Raw genomic sequence first — 22318 nt, 5'->3', positions numbered from 1 at the left:
ATGAATGGTGTCCCTCGACCTTCACCTGGTGCTGACGGACCCGGTGGGGCGCCGACGGTGCCCATGCCCTTCCCCTTGAGCACGAGTACGAGCAATAGAGTGGGTTCCAGTGGCGTTCAGGAGACTCGACACGCGGCGAACGTGGGCTCATCCTCCGCAGGCGCGTCGTCGTACGTCATTGAGCGGCCCAGCGCAACGGAGCTCAACGATGGCGTCATTGAGCGGCTCAGCGAGTTGGCGACGGCGGCGCTCAGCTCGCCGGATAAAGAAACGCGTGAAAGTGCGGCGCAGCAGCTCCTTTTCCTGAGCAGCTATGAGTACTGGGACACGCTCCGGGCCCTCCTGCCGCGTGCACAGAATAATTACTTGCGCTTTATGGTTGTGAAAAGTCTTCTGTTCCTCGTGAGCAACGAGCTGGGCCCGCAGGAGCGGACAGAAATGCAGCAGTACGTGCTCGAGTACCTCCAGGAGCGGCGTCGCAGCGGCGAGAAGCTGCCTTTCTACCTATGCAACGCCCTCTTCTCCGTCTATGCATCGGCGCTGTTCAGCAACTGGAAGATCTCTATTATTCGCGCAGAGTCGGCGGACATGGTGGACTCGACCGAGATTGCGCAAAACATCTTAACAAAGCTTGAGGCGTATCTCACAACGGAGGAGACGCTGGACTGCGTGCTGGAGATACTCACGTACTTTGCCCGCCAGAACGCGCGGCTCAGCATCTTGTCTGTGAAGAGCAGCTTTGCGAAGCAGGTTCTGCCCTTCTTTTTTAGCGCGGCAGCGAACATGTTGGCAAGCGTGCCGGAGAAGGCAGCGCTCGTGTGCAGCACGGCCCTCGAGTGTGCGCCGGAGCTGGATGCGCCGCTGGTGCGGCTGCATCACCCCTCCGATACCTCCATCACGGTTCTGCGGTGGCCAGCATGGGCGCCGGCACTGTCGCAGGTGATGAACGAGTGCGGCCGAGCGCTTCTCAACCAACCAGAGGGTCCGTGCGCTGCACTCTTCTCGCGCCTACTGCGTCAGTGCTCCACCGTTACGAGTCCCCAGGAGGAGTACATCGCCAATCGTGACGGCGTGGCGGACGTGCTGCTGGACGTGTCGGGTCGCCTCCTGCTGAAAGTTCAGGAGCAGCCAGAGCGGACGGAGCTGCTGCGGTTGGCGTGCGCCCTGCTTGTCAACACGTTCGAGCGGAACGAAGAAGCTACCGTGGCCTACTTGGCGCGCGACGCCGGCGTGATTCGAGTCTGGGCAGATGCCACACGGTACGTCCTTGGCCGCCCCTTCGACGACGAGGAGGCTGACCTGCGCCAGGCCCTGCTGCACCTCTTCTTCCTGGTTGCTGAGCGCATGCTTCCACCCAAGCCGCGCGCTGGCCGTAATCTTGAGGACTCATTCACTGGACACTGCGGCGCATGCACGCCGCCGCGAACGCGAGAGGGCGTCTTCGCGGAGCAGGGCTTGCCTGCCGAGCGCGTGGGTCGCCAGCTGCACGCTCAGCCGCAAGCCTCACCGCCGGTGGCCCCTCGCGGGCCTCTCTCCAGTGATCGCACCCGGGAGGTGGAGCAGCAGGTGATAGATATCTTCAGCATGTACGTCGACCTCGTCATCAACACGGCACATGAGCGGGAAGAGTCGCAGGAGCTGCGCACCGGCCCTACCTTTGTCCTTCAAACAGAGCGGATGCTGCAGCCCATTGCCGAGGTACTCTTCTGCGAGCGCATCGACCTCCTACCGCAGCTAGTCGACCGCCTGCAGCAGACGATTCATCAGTACGAGCTGTGCGTTCGCGCGCGCGGGGAGCAGCAGGCGGCTATGCATGGCTCTGCTGCCGCAGGCGGCGACGGCGGCGGCACCGACGGCTTTGGGTCAAGCGCGCGATCGCTGCTGCAGGAGCTCTATATGACGCTTGCGGTGCAGAACATGAACGTGGGCGCGGCGCTCAGCTGCCCAGCGGAGACTGCGGGATCCACGCCACTCTTCTTCACGTACGTGTGCCTCTCCCGCCTTTCCGTGATTGTCTCCATCTTCGCCATTGCGCTGCTGCAGGGCACTGCGAGCCGCGATGACTCTGTGCTGGGCGCCATCGCGGCTTTTGCGCGTCAGCTACTGGGGCAGGAGGATCAGGTGACGGAGAGCCTGCTGCAGTGCCTGTCGCTTCTGGAGGACGGCAACGACGATGCGAACGACGTTGGGGCCGCGACCGCACCTGCGATGCCGAGCGCCTCGGGCCACGGAGCCCAGGTGCACACTGGTGTGTTGCGCTCTCTCTTCTTCTTCTGCGGCTGCGTGTACGAAACGAATCTGTCTCGTCGCGAGGAGTTCTATGACATCACCGTGAACCTGCTGTGCTATGTGTACCGCTACCACAGCGATCAGGTGGCGCTGGTGGTGGACGCGAACATTTTACTGACCCGTATCGTCGACTTCGGCTCCAGCGGCACGTTCTTCCTCGGTGCGGGCAAGCTAATGGGTCTCATTGAGGTGGTGAAGGAGGACCAGCTGCCACTGCTCCAGGCGCCGTCGACACCGCTGTTTGCAGCAGCAGCAGCTCCACGGCTTGCGAGCGAGGTGGTGGAGGCGCGCCACGGCTTCCTCACTGCCTTCACGTTTTATGTAGAGACGCGCTACTACGCGGGCTTCCCCATTGCAGATGTCATCAGCACACTGACGGAGCGCTGCTTTGACGACGCCCGCATGCGGGTGAACCCACGCCTCAGCTTTCAGGACCTAAAGGCGGTTACAAAGGGCGTACATCAGCCCGACACCCTGCAGCTGATGCTTGAGTCGGTCCTGCGGCACAAGGACCTCTTCTCGGCCGTCGTCCGCTACGAGGCGGCGGTGGCGCCAGACATGGTCGCGTGGCTGTCGGTGCTTTGCAGCCGCAGCTGCCAGTACATGGACGAAGAGAACTTGTCTACGACGCAGTGGGAGCTGACGAGCCTCGTTATGAACGTGCTGTGCCTCTACTTTAGCCACCTATCCTACCCATCACCCATGACCATGGCCAGCGACGGCACCCTGGCCTTTGGCGGGTCACGAAGCGCTGACGGAGGTGCCTTGCTTCCTGACAATGTTGACTCATCGTTTCTCCTGAACGGCGGCTGTGCGTCGAACTTCTTCTCGTTTCCGTGCGATGCTGTCGAGGCAACTGTTGTATACGACGTGTCCGACATCCTCAACGCGTTCTGCTCGGCACCTTGGTGCAACCTCGGCATCGTTCTCTATTACGAACGCTCCACCGTCGAGCATTTTTTCTGCGGTGCGGTGGAGCTGCTCACGACCACCTCGGTGCAGCTGCTCATGTCCGAAGAAGGCCGGGCACGTGTCTTCAACGCGATGTCGGCTGCTGTCAATTCTTCTGGCCACACCTTTCAGCAGCTGCACATGCTGTACATGCGCCAAGGTGTGTGGAACCGGCTTGTTCGGCAGCTGACGAAGTGCCTTAGCTACATGTACGCCCCGGAGCTCGTCGACATTCTCTACGCCATCCTGCGCAGCGACCACCAGGCTCGACAGCGCGTGCCAAATTATAAGGGCCTAGAGGAGTACACCCTTGCTGCTACCTTCAATGAAATCTGCGCACTGGTGGCGGTGGCACCGCACCTCACATACCGCGAGATGGCCGCGTGCTTTGGGCTGCTGCAGATGTCCTACGAGGGTGCCAAGATGCTATGCGGTGAGTATGCAGATAGGCTGCTGGACCTCTGCTCTGCCTACCACCGGGTACGCTTGCGACTCATCATCAACTCCCTCCGCCGCGGCGACGGCGCGCACCTGATGACGGAGTATATGACGTACTTTGGGCAGTCGTCCAATGTCGGGGTTCTGACGGCGTGGTAGGGAGAGAGGAGGGGGGGGCGGGCGGCGGCAGGGTGCAACGGTAATCAGAGTGAGCGTGTTGCATTGGCTGTTGGGCTGATGTCGAGGTTGTTTGCTTAGATAGAGGAAGCGGTTGCAGAAATGTCTTGAGATTGCAGGAACACAGAAGCTGAAGGGGCGGATGTAGTCGCTGTCACGTGTGGGCCATAGTCTCCGTGCGCTCTTCCTCTTTCCCTGCTCCTGTTCTCGAACGCGCGACTACGCCTGTGTGTGTGTGTGTGTGTGTACGCAGCGAAGCACCTCTGCTCGCATGCGTGTCTGAATCTATGGGTCACCCTTCTTTGAAGGCGATCGGTGAGGCAGGGACACCGTCTCCTGCTCATGCGACTGCAGCTGAATGCGCTTGAACGACACGCACAAGGCGCACACCCTCCATGACGGAGGTGCATGAATGCCAAATTTCACGGCAAGGAAAGCGATGGCAACGCTTGGTTCCGCTTCCCTCTCTCTGCGTTGTCCCCCTCGTCGTTTTTGAAAGGTGCAGCTTCACGGACCACCGACATGAGCGGCTGCATCCTCTTTTACTTCCCCTCATTTACACGATAGCGCGCTTGCGTCCGACAAGGAGCAAGCATGGAGCACCGGCGCGTCCGCGCCGGGCCGATCCGGTTCCGCTGCTTCCTGCGTAACACCATCCTTGACGTGATGCGCTGTCGCGGCTGGATCGAGACGGACAGCGAACTCGACTGGGATTACTACTGGGCCGACGTCTCCTGGATCCGGGAGAACTACGACGGCTTGCGCCTAGACGACCATCAGCGCCTGAACCATTTCCGCAACCACTACGAGCTGACCCGAAAAGACACGATGGTGCGCAACATCAAAAAAATGATGAAGGCGCTGGAGAAGGACGGGGACTCGGAGGAGGTGGCCGCTGCGTGGGACTTCTTCCCCGCCACGTTCTCTCTCCCGCAGGACTATGGCCTGTTCGAGCAGGAGTTCCGCCGGCACCCCAACACCATATGGATCATGAAGCCGCCAGCCAAGGCGCAGGGCAAAGGCATCTTTCTCTTCTCGAAACTCTCACACATCGCAGAATGGCGCCGCGAGTTTAAGCAACGGCACGGCTACCTGACAAACGGCAGCGGCGGCGGTGGGGCCGTGGGCGGGGGTGGCGGCAACGGCTCGTCGTCAGGTGGGGCTGGCGGTGGCGGCGGTGGTGGTGGTGGCAACCCATACAGCGGCAACGCGCTAGGAAACGTCTATGGAGTGTCGGAGCCGGTGGAGCCGTACCTCGCCCAGAGGTACATCTCCAACCCGCACCTCGTCGGCGGCAAAAAGTACGACCTGCGCATTTACGTACTCGTTCAAAGTTATCAGCCGCTGACGGTGTGGTTGCACCGCAGCGGGTTTGCACGCTTCTGCCACCACCGCTATTCTCTGGATGACATTGACAACACGTACATCCACGTCACGAACGTTGCGGTGCAGAAGACATACCCCAAATACACGGCGGCGTCGGGTTGCAAATTCGGCATTCGACACCTGCGCACCATTCTCACCGCCACCCACGGCGCAGCCCGCGCGAATCGGCTGTTTGGCGACATTCAGCAGATGATTATGCGCACGCTGTTCGCCGTGCAGAAGATCATGCTGCAGGACAAGCACTGCAGTGAGCTGTACGGGTACGATGTCATGATCGACGACAACCTTCGCCCGTGGCTCATCGAGACGAACGCGTCGCCGTCGCTGACGGCAGAGACGCCGGCGGACTACCACCTCAAGTTCAACATGCTTCAAGACATGTTCGATGTAATTGACATGGAGGGTCGGCGTAGTGGCGAGGAGGACCGAGTCGGCGGCTTCGACCTGATATGGGCTGGCGGCCCCGCGGGCGTGTCCACCAACGATAGCCAGAAGACGATGATCGCCTCCTACCTCGGGTGCGCCAATGAACGTGAGATTCCCTTGTCGAAGCTGCGCCTACCGCCTCGACTACAGAACCACAACAGCAGCGAGCGCCCTCTCACATAACGTCTGCGCCGCCGCTGCTGTCGCCAGCGGATGGGGCTCGTGGATGAAGAAGGGGTGTGGCTCGCACTCGCCAACGGGGAATTCATGCCGCCGCGGCAACCTGCTGACGACCCTTTTACCCTTTGCGCAGCACCTGTTCCTTGGCCACCCCCAGCGACGCATGGCTGAGGTCACAAGAGATGTTTCCTCGACGGAGTCGGCAGCCGGTGACAATGCCGCCGCCGGTGGCTGTGGTAAAGCTCCTCGTTTCTTTTTCTTCCCCCCTCCTCCCTCCGCTGAGGTGTGCGGCTCCCCGGTGGCGGAAGAGCGCGCCTCCGTGCGCGGTGCCTTCCCGGATGTCCCGGGCCCCACACGCTGCGTCTGGAGACGCCGAGCCGCCGCCTCCCCCCTCTCCTATTCCCTCCCATCCCCCGCCAGTGCCGAGCCACTGCTGGCCGTGGCGGGGCGGCAGTGCCTTGGCCGCGTGGAGCGCTCAGGGCGGTGGATCGCCGCGGATGGCTGCGGTGAGGTCGTGAGCTGCGTTGCCCTGCAGCGACCCGCGACGGAGCACGTGCCCTTGCCATCCATGTGGTAGCCGAGCTGCCCGCGTGACTCGAGCGCACCCGCCCTCCCCTCTGAAGGGGTGCGCCGGGTGGACGGCGGCCGGCGCCACGCGAGCTGCTGTGTGGCAGCCTGCGGAGCGTGAGGAGGGAAGGGGGGTGGGGGCAGCGGTGGAGGCAAGTGCCGTGCACAGGTGACGGAGTCGGACGCGCGGCTGCAACGCGCGTCTCCCCAGCTGCTGCTGCTGGCGCTGGTGCGCCCCACGCGAGGGAGGTGTGAGCGGCCGGGCACGGGGGTGTGGGGGAGGGGCGCGCGGAGCTGAGCGGAGTGCTGCATGGCAGAGAGCGGAGCACGCGCTGAACCACGCAAGAGAAAGAGCGGACGCACGTTTTTTACTGCAGGCTGTCGCTGCCGGTACAAGGGGGAGGGGGAGAGGCACGGGTGCCTGGTGCTGTGGGCTGTCTGTCATTGCGCCTACAATATGTACGTGCATGATAAAAGGCCGGTGGCCATGGGAAGAGTTCGACATGCGCGCGTGCCAGCGAAGAGCACTGTCACGCACGAAGCCGCGCCTGCCACTCGCACAACTGATCGTCCACGCTTCCCCCCTTTTGATGAGCTAATGGCCCGAAACTCGCCCGAACCCTTTCCTTCCCGAGGCAGGCATGGCTGCGTGAAGGCGGCTCCTCCGCGGATGGTGCCTGGAGGGCGCCTGCGCCCATCACCATTTAAGAAGTAGGACATGCTCTGCCGTCTGTGCGCAGAGACCAACGGCGCTCTCTTGCTCTCCCCCTTCCCTGCTTTCCCTTTTCTCTTGAAAGGTGAGGTTGTTGGGCCGGCAGCGTTCACTTGTGGCGGATGAGCGGGTGACGACGTTGACCGCACATTCTATTGTGTCGTGTCTGGCGTGAGGAAGGAGAAGGTCGTACGAGTCGGCGGCTTTACGCAAACGGTCGTTGGGGTGGGGGAAGGCATAGGAGGGGAGCATTGGAACGTCGCCAGACGCGGATGTGGTGTGGTATATATACGATGACAAGCACGACTGCCGAAACGCTGGTGCACGGGCCTCTTACAATGTTTGGCCTGAGCCATGCGGAATCGATACCAATGTGACCGCGAAAATCTCCTACAACACCCTTTCTTCAACCCCGTCGCCTGGTTCCTCTCTCATCTCCGTCGCTCCCGCGTTTTCTTCATGCGTGCGCGCACCTGTTACAGTCTTGTGTCAACCGCTCGTGTCTGCGGCCGTTGCAGAGCGTTGGCGTCTTCTCCATCCGCGAGGTGTAACGGCAACGCAACAGCAGCCGCAGCAGAAAGGTGGGGGCAGATCGCCGCTGCGCACCCTCCCTTTTCTTCCTTAAGGTAGCTGGTGTAGCTCCGCGCGCTCGTGCCAACTACAACTGACGTGATGTCGAAGGCAGCACGGTATACTGCGACGGCGTGGCTGCCCTACGCTCTTCTTCTCTTCACCGTCTCGTTCTGTTTGCCGGGCACTTACACCTCCGTCATGGCCGCCACAGAGGCCCCGGCGTCTGCGCCGCGAAACGCGATAGGCAAGGGTAGAAGTAACAACTGGGCTGTCATCGTCTCCTCCTCCCGGTACCTCTTCAACTACCGCCATACCGCCAACGCGCTCACCATGTATCACCTCCTTCGCCAGCACGGCATCGACGATGATCACATCCTACTCTTTCTCAGTGACAGCTTTGCCTGCGATCCGCGCAACGTGTATCCGGCGGAGATCTTTGCGGAGCCGCCGACATCGCTCAACGCGAGCGAGCACGCAAGCAGGAACCTGTACGGCTGCAGCGTGCAGGTGGACTTCGCCGGGAGTGACGTGAGTGTGCTGCGGTTCCTCAGTGTCTTGCAGGGCCGCTACGACGAGAACACGCCACCAACGCGGCGGCTCTTGTCGGACGAGAACTCGAACATCGTCTTGTACGTTGCAGGGCACGGGGCCGAGTCCTACTTCAAGTTTCAGGACACTGAGTATCTGAGCTCCTTGGACGTATCGGAGACGCTCATGATGATGCATCAGCAGCGGCGGTACGGCCGCGTGGTCTTTTTGGCAGATACCTGCCACGCGATTTCGCTGTGCGAGCATGTAGAAGCGCCCAACGTTGTCTGCCTCGCCGCTTCCGATGCCGAGTCGGAGAGCTACTCTTGCCAACATGATCACCAAATCGGCACCGCTTTGATTTCCTATTGGATGCACGAGATGTACAGACTTCTGAACGGGACGAGCTGCAGCGATCCTCTCAGGAACCGCATCGGTAACGACAATGTGTCGGTGCTGCATCAATCGTTGTACGACTTCAATTATCACCCCTACCGCGTACAGCTGAGTAAGCAGAACGCGAGGTCGGCACACCGAGACGCCGTGAACAGCCCAGGTGCCGTGAAGGAGTGGATTCTAGCTGACTTTGTGTGCGGTGAGGAGCCGGCAGCGGTGCCAGTGGAGGTTCGGTACGACCTTGAGTAGCGCATCACGTCTGCCATGCGGTCCTGCGGGCACCTGAGGGGGTGCGCGCGCTGTGAGTGCCACGTGCTCTTTCGTGCTCCCCCCCAACATACCCCCTCTATTCCTCACGCATGCACACACGGATGCGCGACTGAGCGAAGCACCTTCCTCTAAACGAGTGAGGCGTAGTTTCGAAGCAATAATGCCGATGACGGCGCCCGTCCGCAGAATTCTCCCGCAGAACGGCTAAAGTGGCCTGCGGTGCTTTGCGGCGGAATGGCGTCGAGGGCTGGGCGCCGCTCGGCTCAGGATCGCTGCTGGGGTGCTCTTCCCTTCTTCCTGCTCCGTGTCGATGTGCACCGCATTTATCCAGACTACATTCCCCTAAAGGTCACATGCGTCGCACAGCAGCGTAAATGTGATGGCAAGGACTCTCGTTTGGCTATCACGTTGCCATCAGGTAGCAAGCGCACACGTGCGAGGGCAAAACCAGGCAGCTGCGGATCCGGTTGCTCAGCGCGTCGTCTGCGCACGGGTGCGGGTGATGCCTGGAGTCCGGATGCCCGTTTCTCTCTCTCCCTCCATACCCCCCTTTTTTGGTTTGTTTGTTTGCACCACCACCGCCGTCTTCTCCCACTCACTCACTCACGATCGCCTCTCTGTCCATTTGCGTCCCCCCGTCACTTCCGCTCTTTTTTTTTTCTCATCCTTTTCTCCGATTGCCTCCGCTCATCTTCTGCGCACCCACGCAAGTCTCTGCTAAGCTCGTTCGTTGAGAGCGCTCCTCTCTCTTTCAAATATATATAATATATATATACATCGCTCCTTCGAGATGCGTGCATTTAGGTGTGCTACTGGTGCGCCACCGCGCCAGCTCTTCGCCGTCACGCTGTCCACCGTGCGCATGTCGACGTCATCGAGTACGTCTACCGAATCCTCCTCCCCTGCCGCTGCATCACCGGCTGCGGCGGTGGCGGGGCCGACCGTGGCGCCCAAGAAGCCGCGCCGTCGCATCACGAGTAAGCTGGACGCCTCTGACCTCCTCGAGAAGGTTCCGAGCGAGCCTGGTGCGCATGCAGAGCTGTCGACCGCGGAGCTGGACCGAACGTTTGAGACGATGTCACGCATGAATTCAACGCAACTAGAGGCGGTGATGCGCAAGTTCGAGGAGCAAGAGAACGAGAGCAGCCGCGTGCTCAGTGAGGACTCGCTTTACCAGATGGAGGTTTCTCTGCAGCCACGCAGCTCTGGCGCTGTGCGGGTCTTTTGGAAGGACGTCGACGTAGTGGAGCTGAAGGACAGCTACCCTGGCTGGTTCGCCGTGACGGTGGACGGGCGCAAGGTGAAGGCGATGAAGTCCTCGCAGGTCCTAGCGGTCCCCAGCGAGGCCATGGCGTGCTGCTGCGCGCAGGAGTACGCTGAGCAGACGGGCTACATTAACACATTGCTAATGCCCATGACGGACATGTGCAGCGGGGCTCTGCATATTGCTCCGCAGCTGCTCCTCCCGCGCATCGACTACCTCCTTGCCTTCTTCCAAAACGACAATCTGTACTTCCGCGCGGCCCCCATAGCGGCGAAGCAGGACGCCATGGTCGCCCCTATCGTCTCCTGGTTCGAGCGCGTGTACGCGATGGACGTGCCGCGTGTGGTCGGCATTGGCGATCCGCGCACCACACCGTACGCTGTGGCCAAGATGCGCGACGCCCTCATCGCCATGAATATGAATACGTACCAGATACTCGCCCTGTGTGTCGCGGCGCAGTTCACGAGCAGTTTGCTGTTGCCGCTGGCGCTTCTCAGCGGCGTGGTGGATCTCCCGGCGGCGCTTGCGATCAACTGCGCGGAGGAGCACCACAACATAGTGGAGGCGGGGCTGATAGAGGGTTACCACGACATTCGTGAGGCGGACGTGGTGACAAAGATATGCGCATGCACACTGACGTGGAGACTCATGAAGGATGTACCGCTGGCCAAGTGTCTCGAGATGCCGCGGGCCGTCACGGCTACGGAGGAGTCAGAGACGGTCTAGGCACGACTTGGCGGGGTTTCCCCCTTCTCCGCTTCGACATTGTGTATGTGTGAACGCCTCCTCTTCTCCTTCTGCCTCCTACTTAGCGCGCGCGAGAGAGAGGGCGGGAGAGGGGCCCTGTGCCTTTCCTCTCTCACAGATGCCGTCCGTTTTTTCTTTTTTTGCTGGTCGCACCTCGTTCTGATCCCCCTTTTGTGAGGTGCTCGCGTTGGGTGTGCTGTTGTTGTTCACAGAGGGTTCGGAGTGGCGCGCATTAGCAAAATCGGTGCACAGTATGCGTGGATGTCTGTCCTATGATGGTGGGAGGTGGTGGCAGTGAGGCTCAACGACGTGCTATCGCTTGCGCAGCGGGACAGAACCAAAAGAGTTTGTATAGGTGTGTCCGTGCGTGCGTCTCCTGCACGACGAGCGGGACACGCGCGTGCGGAGGACGCTCGCTCACGCTTACCCGTCTGTCTTTCTATGTCCAACCGACTCCGCGCCGTCTCTGCCCTCTTTTTGCTTTGGCTTCTCTTATTAACGCTGTAACGTCGAGAGTCCGCCTGACAGTCAAAGAAAGCGCACACACACAAAAACAAAACGGGGGGAGAGTGAGATGCCACGGCTTAGGAGGCGATGCACACACAAAGGGAGAGAGATGTACGGCGCGGCCGCCACGGCTGCCCGACCTCCGTTTTTTCGCGCGCGCGCTCTCGTTGCTCGCCGTCATCTCCATACACGGCCTGCGTCTGTGACGTTTTTCGCGCGAGCATGGGGAAGACTGGGGCCGTGGACCCGGCCCGCATGAGCGCCCCCTTCCCCCGCCCACTTTCGTCTTGGTCGAATAGATGGCTCTCGTCGCGGGCGCCGCGAACTGAACGACCCCAAAGCTCTCGTGCCTTTCTTTCTTTTTTTTCACTCTGTCTCTTTGCCCCTTCTGCTGCGTTTGAGAGAGGGGAAGGAGAATTGAGTGTGTGTGTATTTGAGAGGAAGGGGGAGGGGGCAGACTGACGTGCTGCTGCTGCTGCTCCTCCGCTGAGCATAGCATCGACTCTATCGTACTCGAAGCGCTAACGGGCGTGTCAGCACGCAGCGTTTGCCGGCTCACTTGTGCTCTCTTCTCTTCTTGGCATCCTCCCGGGAGTATCCCCCCTCCCCCTCCCCCCACTTGCCACATACACGGCAGCATTCACGCGGGCGTACGTGCTGTTGCTCCTGCTGCTACCGTATCTAAAAGCGATGCCCCCAAAGGCCACATTTCCCTCCTCGTCCACGCCCCGGTCCGTTTCGACGCGCCCCACATGCGCTCCTCTCACGTCCCGTGGCGGAGGGGGCGGCGCGCCTTCATCTGCTGCACCGTCATCTCGTTCTCACCGCAGCGTCACCACTACGACGAAAACAATGGCGACGCGCGATGGCGGCACTGTCGATTCCAACTGTGCCCGGGCCTACGGCGACATCGTCGAGTCAGACGAGGTGCATGGAGAGATCAAAGAGCTCGGCACTCAGGTGAAGTCCATGATCGCGCAACACCTCCCTCGCCATGGTACGTCAGAAGAGCAGGTGATGTGGGGGGTGCGGCAGTTCGGCCCGTCGAAGGAGTCGCGGCGAGTGCTGAACAAGGAGAACGATGCTGCGCGTCTGGCGTGGGAGACGGGCGTGTACTGCCTCTGGCGCTGCCTCGAGAAGCCGCGCTTGGGTGGGGCGAACCAAGACTTCTGCTGCCGCATCGGCTACCAGCATGTGTGCTTCTGCGGCCACACCCTGGCGGCACATACGACGCCGGGCCGCGCAGCGAACTCTTCCGCCACGCAGGCGAATCGCGGAAGTGGTAATGACAGGATTGCGCAGAGTGGGGACAGCGGCAACGCACCTTCGCGCGGCTCCCCGTTGGCGCCTGCGACCGATGCGCAGCTGGCGCAGTGGAAGGGACCTTGCGAGGAGGTTGGGTGCTCCTGTGGCCGGTACCGGTATGTGCCCAACACGCCACTGGAGATCGGGGAGGGATGGCTCACACGGCGAGCGAACTGGAAGGCGTCGGAGTGGAGCGCCAAGTGCCGCTGCGGCCACGGCCACAAAGCGCACGATCCGAAGACGATGCGGTGCCAGAGCTGCGGTGGCTGCCCCGGATTCACGTCCGCCTTTCTATGCGTCGTATGCGATCTACCGTGGGAGGCTCACGATACCGTGTGGGAGAGCGAGGGAGTGCGGGTGGCTGAGGGGCATCCGGTTTGTGAAGGGTACGCGCCGCTGTCCGGCATCGACTGGGACGTCCGTGAGGCAGTGCTCACCGATGTGACCATGAGTGGCCGCATCGAACCACCCGCTACGCACCTTGCCCTTCAGCAACGTTCCAGTAAGACGGCTGCTAATGCGGCCTCCAGCGCACCACGTGGTATTGCGAGCAGGCAGCCTTCTTCCACGGCTGCTACAGCGGATCGTGAGGGAGGGCCTTCGTTGAGGGCTCTGCCGGCTATCGCCTCCAGGGTCGCCGACCCGATCCTCGATGCGGAGTATTGCCGCTACTGCGCAACGGTCTACAAATCTGCAGAGTCAAAGTTCTGCACCCAGTGCGGCCAGCCACGCCCACAGCGGCCGGCCACACTTCGTTAGTGTAGCTGGCGCTTGGCAGCAGCAGCAGATAGGGCCACATTAAGGTGAGAGGCGGTGCGGCAGGGCTGCAGGTGGTCGTGCAAGACCACTGTGCGCTCGTGTACCCGATCCTCTCAAGCATCCGGTGTGTGTCGGGTCGTTGTTTTCGTGTAGGATCTTGACCCACACATCACTACTCGCGTGCGAGCAATGTACAGTCGATTCTGTGCTTATGCGCATCCCTGTCCAAATACGTGATGGCGTCACTGCTGTTTTTTTTTCTTCGTCGCCCGTCGCTCTTCTCCAGCTTTTCTTTTCTGTCTTCGACTGCTCTTCGGTGTGTGTGTGTGTACACAAATGGTCGCGGAGCACTTCCACCCCGCATAACCTCATGGGTGTGTCTCTGCTTTCGCGCACCCGTTGCCTCTTTCTCTCTCCCTCTCTCTTTCTCCGTGGTGATGTGCGCCTGCCTCTCCCTCCCTCCCTCCCTTGCGTCTACATGGTGCCGCTGCGATTACGGCACCATCATCCTCTCCGCTTGTGCCAATATGTCTACGATGACTTCAATCACCCTCTGAACTTGTATCTATGACTCACGTCCCCTCTTCGCCGCCTGCTCTCAATTTCAGCTGACCGTTTTATGTCTACAACTCTTACCCTGTAGGTAGGTGGTGGTGGTGGTGCAGCTGTTGCCGGCGGGGCTTCAGCGAAGTTTGGCTACCACGATTTCAGTCACCCGTGCTCTTTGCCGATCCGGGGATCTGCTACACCGACGAGGGGTTGGAGGGCGAGGTGAGGACCAAACGAGCCACTACGCACTGGCTGCGCGCGCCTCTGTGCGCTGCTGCAGCAGCTTCGCCTTTGGTTCTGTGTGACGGACTCGACGGGAGCCTCCATGTTTTGGCGTGTGCCGCATCGCCTTCTATCGCGGAAAGGTGGTCCCTCCCTCCCTCCCTCCCCCCATTCCGATGCTCGTGCGCTCCTCGACCCACCGGAATTCCCTCTTCCCCTCTTCCCCTCTTCTCCCCTTCTCCCTCCACATGCACACATGCACACATGCACATCCATCTATACATCTATCACCCATGCATGCGCGCGTGAGCAGTAACTGGCGAGTTGAACCCTTTGCCTTTCGTGTAACACTGATTGCCTTGTGAGCGAGGGCGTCACGTGCCCAGGCGCATGGCCCCGCACCAACACCACCGACGTTCTGCCCTTCCTGTTCTGAAGTCCCTCTCCCTCTCTTCGATCTCTCTCCATCGCCTCAAAACGAGTACACTGACGGGCACGAGCACAGGTGCACTTGCATACCCAAGGCACCTACTACGCATACGTTGCCTGCGCTACGGCGTCTGACGACGTGGCCCCCCTGCGTCCTAGTCTGCCCGCCGGTCGTGATTGTGCTCGGCCAAGTCGAGCAGAAACCCCGGTGCCCACGCCGCACGCACCAGGCTGCCGCAGCGCACTCGCGCAAGGTCGCGGCCTGCTAGCATAGAACCACAGCCCACGGCGCATCTACGAGTTCTAGTACACACGAGCACAAGCCGAGTAATACGACGTCACTAGCAGGCGAGGAATGCGCGCGAGTAGCGTGATGCGAGCCGGGCTTCGCCGCGTCGGCTGCTCGGTCAGCGGCCACGCCTTTCCGTTCGGTGTCACAGCCTTCATAGCTGCGCCTGCGGTTCCACTCTGCACGCAGGCCCGCTATGCAAGCGGCAAGAACCCATACACGGTGCTCGGTATCAAGCAAGGCGCTCCCAAGGCAGAGATCAAGAAGGCTTACCGCGTCCTGGCCCGCAAGCACCACCCTGATGCTCCAGGCGGCAGCGACGAGCGGTTCCGCGAGGTGCAGGAGGCGTACGAGCAAGTCAAGAGCGGCGTGTGGATCCGAAAGGAGCAGGAGAGCGGCGGCGACGGCGGTGGCGGTGGCGGCAACGCGAGCCGTTACAGCGGCTTTCGCTACACAACTCGCACGCATCACAAGAGCAAAGTGAGTTACGACCAGTTTTATGAGGAAATGCACACAGGGCGGGTGCGAAAGGACCCTTTTGGCGATGACGACGAGGCAGAGGACCCGGCAGCGAAGGACCCGCGCCGCAATCCTTTCGCGATGAACGAAATCGCCTTCCAGGCGTGGCTGCGCTTCATCATTATGTGGTGCATCGTCTTCTGTAGCCTCCGACTTGTGCTATTTTTGCTATTCCCACCCAAGTGGGAGAAGCCGCAGCGCAAGCCGCCACCTCGCGAGCTGCGTAGTCGCAAGCCGCCACCGCCAAAGCCACTAGGACGCTCCGATGATGCGATTGTGGCGTAGTATGGGCAAGGGAATCGGTAAGGTGAGCGGCAGCTCTTTTTCGCTTGGGTGCCGCTGCTTGGAATCCAGCTGCGCAGGCAACGATTCTCTATGTGTATGTGTCTGTGTGTGTGCGCGGGGAGGGAGGGGTGGAGGGGTGTATTTCGGTGTAAGGGCGGCGATCCTACCTGTGCACTTGAGGGTGGACATGAGAGGGCTGACGCCTGGAGGCTGACCTTTTTGCTTCGACCCTGTGGGCCGGTCTCGTTTCTGCAGTGGGGACAGCAGCCAGTTTTCTGTGCACGCGGTGCAGGGGCGTCGCATGCACGACTCGCTTTCCCGCTTTTCTTGTGCCCTTTTTGTTTGTTTCGCCTTTCTGTGATGAGAGCAGCAGCTGCAGGCGCCGCGCCGCGTCTGCACTTTCGCTTTTCGCTCTCCACGTTTGTTTTTCTTATATGCTGCCTTGGCTCGCGCTGTCGCTGCTGAGGCGGCCGCGCGTATATGTTGGCAGACCTACAGCGGCTTCTGTGCGCGCCCCCATCGCTTCACCGGTTGTTCTACTCACATCAATGTTACCTCTTCTCCTCTTTTTGATGTTGTTGCTCACCCTGCCGCGTTGTATTGTGTGCCTGGGGGGTGCCTCTGCGTATGCGGTGGCCGAATGAGACGGTCCTTTCTCTGCCGGAAGCGCTGACATGAAGTCATCCTCTTCTCTCTCGTGTTACTAATACTGTTGTGAGCACTTTAAGTGGCTGCGTTTGCTTGGAGCGCAGCGAAAAAAATAAGTCAGCGAGCTTGACACCACACCGTAACGAACTTAACATGCCCCCCGAAATACACCCTGGAACAGCGTCTCGGCATCAGCCTCTCTCTCTCTCCGGTTTATGTGTGAAGCAGTTGATACGGTCTCACAGAAGCGTCACAACGTATACAGACACATACGCCTCTTGAGTAGAGGGTGAGGAATGGCATGGGCTCAGCGCGAGATCGCGGCAGGCATGCGGGCGAGGCGAGGAAAGGGGAGAGGGGGCCAGAAGTCCATGTGCCTGCCGTCTCACTTCCACCCGTTCATGGGGAGCGCATCACCCCTCTATGAGGTTGGGGGCTCCCTCTCGGCGCTCGAAGCATGACTGTCCCTGCCGTTCCCCCCTTACCCTTCCCTTCCTCCACCACAACTCTCTCTCTCTTTCCTTCACCTCTCTGCCAGCTCACTGCCCTTTACCTTTTCCTCAGCTTCTTCCTCTCAATCGCCCTGCTTTGGCCCGCCCGCAGCTTCTTGTGAGGGACACTGGGGGGAAGGAGAAGCATTGCCAGTCCTCCTCCCCCCTCCCCCACACACACTCTCTCCTTCTCCCGTCCCTCTCCCCCATCCTGTAAGCCACGGACGCGCGTTCGAAAACGAAAGCCACACAAACACAAACAAAGACACTCCACGCGGCGTCGTTGGTAGACGTAGGGCCTTTTTTTTCTGTCTTGGTGCGTGTGTGTGTGTGGTCGGCCCGCTTTCGCTCTCGGCGGCCGACGCGTTTTTGTTTTAGTGCCGCTCAGAGGACAGTGGCGGCGCTTTGCCTGTCGCCTTTTTGTTTTCCGTTTTCTCCGTCCGTCTTGCAGACAGCCGAATCCCCCCGAATAGCACAGGCAACTCAGTCCCAGCAGCAACGAAACGGCGGCAGACCTCTGCACCCCACAACGCACCGAGGCCGGAACGATGTTGCGTCCATCATGCGTGCTGGCGGCGGCGGAGTTCAAGCAGAAGTCGCGCTGGTCCAGTGTGTGGCCGAACATGCGCTATGGCGCCATGTATCTCAACTACAGCGTTGGCCGTCAGCTCCCGATGAAGGGGGTCAACTGGGTGACGCGGGAATCTAATCGACTCACGAATTTTGCTGCTCGCTACGGCACCGTCATCCAAGATATCGATGTGAAGCGCAACGAGGAGGAGCTGAACATTCAGCTGAGCGATGTGCGGTGGAACGACCACCGTCGCATATACTGGAAGTGCTCCTTCTGCGGCGCATCCTACCGCAAGAATGTCTCGGTACGCACCAAGTACCATGCCGGGTGCAACTTCTGCAAGGGCCGCTATGCCTCCGAGGTGCTGCGAGAGCAGACCCCCGTGGTGGCGCTGAAGGAGGCGCAGCCGGAGCTGTTCAAAGGCCTTGCCATGAATGAGAAGAACGATAACATAGGCTCCCTGAGCGTGACGAGCAAGTTTCGCGCGGAGTGGAAGTGCCAGTCGTGCGGACTGCTCTACCGTGCGACGGTCCGAAGCCGCACCGGGCTCACGGAACCGGGGCAAGCGCCATTGCACCCACAAATAAAAGAGTGGTCTGCATACTGCCCCTCTTGCGCGTGGCGAGCGAACATGACCGCCCTTGGCAACAACGCGAAGAGGGAGGGCCAATACCTGGGCCTTGAGAACGTTTTGGCGGAAGTGTCTAACCCGGCAGCAGGCCAGCGGATTCCGCGTCGCAAGAAGTTGGTCGTGTGAGGGAGGCCATGCAGAGCTTCCCACTTCTTTGCTGAAGACTGCTTATGAGGGTAGGCGCAGCCGCGCTTGGGCGGATCGTGTGCTTGGTTGTGGGTGCGGCCACGTCCTGCCCCCACACGCAGGTGTCTGGTGCGATGCGTGCACGCATTAATGTTGCTGTGCGCTGCATGCTTGTGCGGTCGCGATGGAGTCGATGTTTCGCGAAACCTCTTTTGTTTTGCTTCTCATCTGACGTTTGGCTCCCTCCTCCATCCCCGCCTCAGTGCATTCGACGTGCGGAGCGAAAGGGGGCGGCGGCGGCATCGTAATGCGGAAAAGAAGTCTCTCTCTCTGTGTGTGTGCAGGGAAAGGGGGGATGATGGCGTGACCCGCGCGGTGCCTTTTGCTCGCTGCGCCATCTGCTGTTGTAGATGCAGGGACTGCTGCAAAGGTGCACAAAACGCCCCATTGCCCCACAAGGTGCTCCCTCCCATCCTCGCCTCAGCGAATCGGAAGAAAAGGGAGCGGGGGGGGTGGCGCGACACTGCTGTGCGATTGCCGTTCGACGGCGGTGTCATCGCCAATGTGAGGTATCACTTTTCAGTTTTGGTGACTCCTTCACTCTCTGCCTCCCTCTTCCTCTTTTTTGCGTGTATGTGCGTCTCTGCTCATCGCGCGTGATGCACTCACCACCGCCACCGCCCCCCGGTCTTTGTGCGAGCTAGCGCGGCACCTGCTATACGGTGGCTATTACAAGGGCATCATCAACCCACGCGTAACAGCACTGTAAGCGCGCCGCAGAGCTGCGCTTGCGTGTGCGCCTCTCTCACGAACCCTTCATCTATCTCTGCTGGGTACCTTCTCGGCTGCACTGAACAGGCGATCGATCATGTCCAACAGGTTCTTCCAGAAGTTTTATCTGCGGTGCGGCGAGTGCTCAGCTATGCAGCGCAGTGCTCAAGGGTACAAGCCGATTTCTAACCCCATCCTCTTCAACTCCGATGAGCACTGCCGCAACTACCACGACGAGCAGCGCCGCGCCGTTGGGTACTCTGGGATGCTGGTGACATGCCGCTGTGATCGTTGCAAGCGCGTGCATTCGAACTGGAAGGTGCTGGACGCGCAGCAGTTTCTGGACGTAAAGCTGCGCATGACGCCAGAGGAGCGCGCTCAGCGCTTGTGGGCCTCCAAGTCGTCGTGAGCAGATCGAAAGAGGCATCAAAAAGGGAAGGTGGATCCGCTGTGGCGGACCAATGGAGGGATCGCAGGATGTGTGTGTGTGTGTGTGGAGGAGAGGAGAGGAGGAAAGGTCAGCTGCAACCGGTGTACGGGAGCGCACTCTTTCTGCCGGCCCTCTCCTCCGCGTCCTTTCCGCTTCGGATGCTCTTCCGCGTTCTTGCCGTGCCCAAAGCACCTCCGCAGCGTCCTGAGCTGCGTGCAGTTGTGCATGTACAACGCACGCTCATGAGCCTTTTCTTCTGCTCGCTCGACCACTGCCGCTTTAAGTCTTGCTCTTTCGCTTGCGAGGAGAGAATGTGTGAGGGCGAAGTAGTGGGGAGAGGCCTCCCTCCGAGTGCCGTTAGCTGGGGAGGCGTGAAGGTGGGGCACAGGTATGTGCTTCTTCAGCGCCTGGCGGAGGCAGAAAAACAAAAGAGGAGAAGCGGCGCCATCCGTTTGTGGCGTAACCGCCATCCGTTTCTTGCTGCCGCACAGCGCGCCCTCTCTCCCCTTTTGGCGCAGCCTCGCCGCTGGGCGAATGCCGACGTTTCTTTTTCTGATCGTCGCACAAATCTACTCACGCGCGCTTGCCGAGTGTCCTCATGCACATCTACACACTACGCACAGGGCGGTTTCGAGGCATGGCTGGCAAAGAAGGCCTTCTCCCTTTCGCTCAAGCCTTGGCTATCGCATGCATGACTGCAGCCGGTGTGTCTGCGTACTGGTGGCATGAAGATGGGCTCACCAAGATCGCTATTCTTCCTACTCCAATCCCCCCTCTCTCTACCTCCCCATACCATTTTTTTTTGTCAGCTTTGTGTAACCCCAAGCTGCTGACATTTAGTCACAACGACACCGCTGATACATACACAGACGCTGAGAACGACTTTGCACGAGAACAGGTCCCATCTTCGTCGGCCTCTCCATCTCTTTTCGAGTGACTAACGCCGCGTGCTCTCGTTCGTGTCTGAGTGCAGCCGGCTCGACTCTGCCTAACAACTAAGTCTTACCCCCCCTCCCTCCCCTAACCGTCGCCCAAAACATTTTCACACGCGGAAAAAACAGCTTCGGCTGCTGCTCGCTTACCTCTCTGCCTTTGCGGCTCAGTTCTCTTTCACTCCCTCCCCCCTCGCCCCCTCTACACCTCCCACTTCCATCAATGACGATGCTTACGTCTGGCACGCAGCTGCAGAGCATCGGCGCGAGCTTTGCAGTGCACTACTATACCACACTTGTGAAAGCCCCTGAGGCGCTGGCCGCCCTCTACATCCCCTCGGCGCATGTTGTGCACCGCTACAAGAAGGCGAATGGCACCGCCGAGCTATCCTCGCTGCTTACGTCTCTAACGTCAGAGGGCGTGGCGGAAGTAAAGCTCGATGACGTCACATCCACACCGACCACATCTGGGGCAATTAAGGTGGTAGTGAAGGGCCAGTTCGTTCGTAACGCCAGCACGCACCCGTTCACCCAGGAGGTGGAGTTGCGCGAGCTGGAGAGGAACACGTACGGCATAACGAGCGATAAACTGAGCTACGCGGCAGACGAGAAAGCGGCGCGATCGGCGGTGAAGCCACTGCTGAAGGCAGCAGCGCAGCTGAAGGTGATCGCTCCTGTTGATCCCGTGGATACCGAAGAGGAGACGACAACAGACGCACCTGGGCCCTCTGCCAAGGGCGCCGACGCTCGTGAGTCGGCTTCTCTGGCGAGTGCCGCTGACGTTGCCGCCGCCACCCCCGCCCCCGCGGAGGAGGCGGCTGCATCCGTCCCGGCAGCCATCAAGAAGCCTGCGAGCTTCGCAGAGGCGCTCCGCCTCCAGAAGGTGGGCGGGGGCGCTGCCTTTTCGAACATCGCGGTGCGCGTGACGGACAAAAGCGGGGTAACCAAAGATAAGAAGGCCACAGTCAAGAGTGCAAAGGCGGGCAAGGAGAGCAAGAAGGTCGCCTCGCCATCAGCCGTGGCTTTGACGCCAAAGCTAGCCAAGAAGCCGCACAGGGCGTCAGACTCGTTGATCTACTACGACATAATCCTGAAGGAGCTGCCGGAGTCGATGACAGAGGAGCAGGTGCGCGCCATGGTGAGTCCGGTCGCCGATGTGAAGCTGGTAAACCTTGTAAGGAATGAGAAGCGTCGCCGCAGCAAGGAGGCCGCACCGGAAACTATTGCGTTTGCCTTTGTGCAGCTGGAGCGCCCTGCTGATGCCACGGCAAGCCTCGTGAAGGATGTTGTCGCGAAGTTGGCGAAGCTGAACAAGGACATTCGCATCGAAGAGGTGCGCGAGAAGAAGCCGGCCTCTGCCAGGCTTCGAAAGCCGCGGGAGGGTGCCGTGTCGTCTTTGAAAAAGGTGAAGGCCTAATCATCTGGCGCACTACGGAGGGGTACTGCCGCCTCATCGCATACCGCTCAGCTGCACGGCTTGAGGGATCTCTGGACGTCGTTTCCTGTTCGACTATTCACCCCCCTTCTGGCTATGCATGTCGCCTTATCCCTTTTTTCCCTCCTGTCCTCCTGTCCTCCATGCCTCCCCCCACCGTGTGTATGTGTGTGTGTGCAGGTGAGCATGCTTGTGCAGAGGAGCTGTGACTCGCCGTCATGCAGTCCGTACAATTGCGCCGCGCTGCCTCTGACTTTCATAATATCTTGCACAGTAATGTGCGCACATGGTGCATGCATGTGTGACTGAGTATTTTGTGTGCTGATTCCCCCTCCCCCACGCTTTCTTCCCTCTCCCCTCCTCTCTCTCTCCGCCTTTTCTGTCTGTTGTTGGCATGTGCTTTAGCCAATCGGAGCCAATACAGACACACATGTATGCATATATATATATATGCATACATGTGTGTCTGCGTATTCAGTGCATCGGCGAGAAAAAAAAGCAGTGACAGAGGT

The 22318-nt window shown here is 60.3% G+C and overlaps 9 protein-coding genes across 9 annotated transcripts; all 9 read left to right on the top strand.

The window, feature by feature from the left end:
• On the top strand, window positions 1-3837 carry LSCM1_06683 (uncharacterized protein; the record flags this gene model as incomplete). Its single annotated transcript, XM_067324094.1, has 1 exon — window positions 1-3837. The coding sequence occupies one exon, from the start codon at window positions 1-3 to the stop codon at window positions 3835-3837; it is 3837 nt and encodes a 1278-aa protein (XP_067179441.1).
• A 612-nt stretch (window positions 3838-4449) lies between these two features.
• LSCM1_06682 (uncharacterized protein) lies at window positions 4450-5850 on the top strand (the record flags this gene model as incomplete). Its single annotated transcript, XM_067324093.1, has 1 exon — window positions 4450-5850. One exon carries the CDS (start codon window positions 4450-4452, stop codon window positions 5848-5850), a length of 1401 nt encoding a protein of 466 aa, XP_067179440.1.
• Window positions 5851-7798: 1948 nt separating this feature from the next.
• On the top strand, window positions 7799-8872 carry LSCM1_06681 (uncharacterized protein; the record flags this gene model as incomplete). The annotated part of the gene is made up of 1 exon (XM_067324092.1): window positions 7799-8872. One exon carries the CDS (start codon window positions 7799-7801, stop codon window positions 8870-8872), a length of 1074 nt encoding a protein of 357 aa, XP_067179439.1.
• An 811-nt stretch (window positions 8873-9683) lies between these two features.
• On the top strand, window positions 9684-10883 carry LSCM1_06680 (uncharacterized protein; the record flags this gene model as incomplete). Its single annotated transcript, XM_067324091.1, has 1 exon — window positions 9684-10883. The coding sequence occupies one exon, from the start codon at window positions 9684-9686 to the stop codon at window positions 10881-10883; it is 1200 nt and encodes a 399-aa protein (XP_067179438.1).
• A 1218-nt stretch (window positions 10884-12101) lies between these two features.
• LSCM1_06679 (uncharacterized protein) lies at window positions 12102-13475 on the top strand (the record flags this gene model as incomplete). Its single annotated transcript, XM_067324090.1, has 1 exon — window positions 12102-13475. The coding sequence occupies one exon, from the start codon at window positions 12102-12104 to the stop codon at window positions 13473-13475; it is 1374 nt and encodes a 457-aa protein (XP_067179437.1).
• A 1555-nt stretch (window positions 13476-15030) lies between these two features.
• LSCM1_06678 (uncharacterized protein) lies at window positions 15031-15768 on the top strand (the record flags this gene model as incomplete). The annotated part of the gene is made up of 1 exon (XM_067324089.1): window positions 15031-15768. One exon carries the CDS (start codon window positions 15031-15033, stop codon window positions 15766-15768), a length of 738 nt encoding a protein of 245 aa, XP_067179436.1.
• A 1687-nt stretch (window positions 15769-17455) lies between these two features.
• On the top strand, window positions 17456-18238 carry LSCM1_06677 (uncharacterized protein; the record flags this gene model as incomplete). The annotated part of the gene is made up of 1 exon (XM_067324088.1): window positions 17456-18238. One exon carries the CDS (start codon window positions 17456-17458, stop codon window positions 18236-18238), a length of 783 nt encoding a protein of 260 aa, XP_067179435.1.
• Window positions 18239-19106: 868 nt separating this feature from the next.
• LSCM1_06676 (uncharacterized protein) lies at window positions 19107-19418 on the top strand (the record flags this gene model as incomplete). The annotated part of the gene is made up of 1 exon (XM_067324087.1): window positions 19107-19418. One exon carries the CDS (start codon window positions 19107-19109, stop codon window positions 19416-19418), a length of 312 nt encoding a protein of 103 aa, XP_067179434.1.
• A 1176-nt stretch (window positions 19419-20594) lies between these two features.
• Window positions 20595-21788, top strand: LSCM1_06675 (uncharacterized protein; the record flags this gene model as incomplete). The annotated part of the gene is made up of 1 exon (XM_067324086.1): window positions 20595-21788. The coding sequence occupies one exon, from the start codon at window positions 20595-20597 to the stop codon at window positions 21786-21788; it is 1194 nt and encodes a 397-aa protein (XP_067179433.1).
• Between the last annotated feature and the right edge of the window lie 530 nt (window positions 21789-22318).

This window comes from Leishmania martiniquensis, chromosome 18 (assembly GCF_017916325.1).
Source record: "Leishmania martiniquensis isolate LSCM1 chromosome 18, whole genome shotgun sequence".
In the NCBI taxonomy this organism is placed as follows: Eukaryota; Euglenozoa; class Kinetoplastea; order Trypanosomatida; family Trypanosomatidae; genus Leishmania; species Leishmania martiniquensis.
The sequence above is the reverse complement of the archived record's forward strand: the minus strand, read 5'-3'. Positions and strand labels throughout refer to the sequence as shown.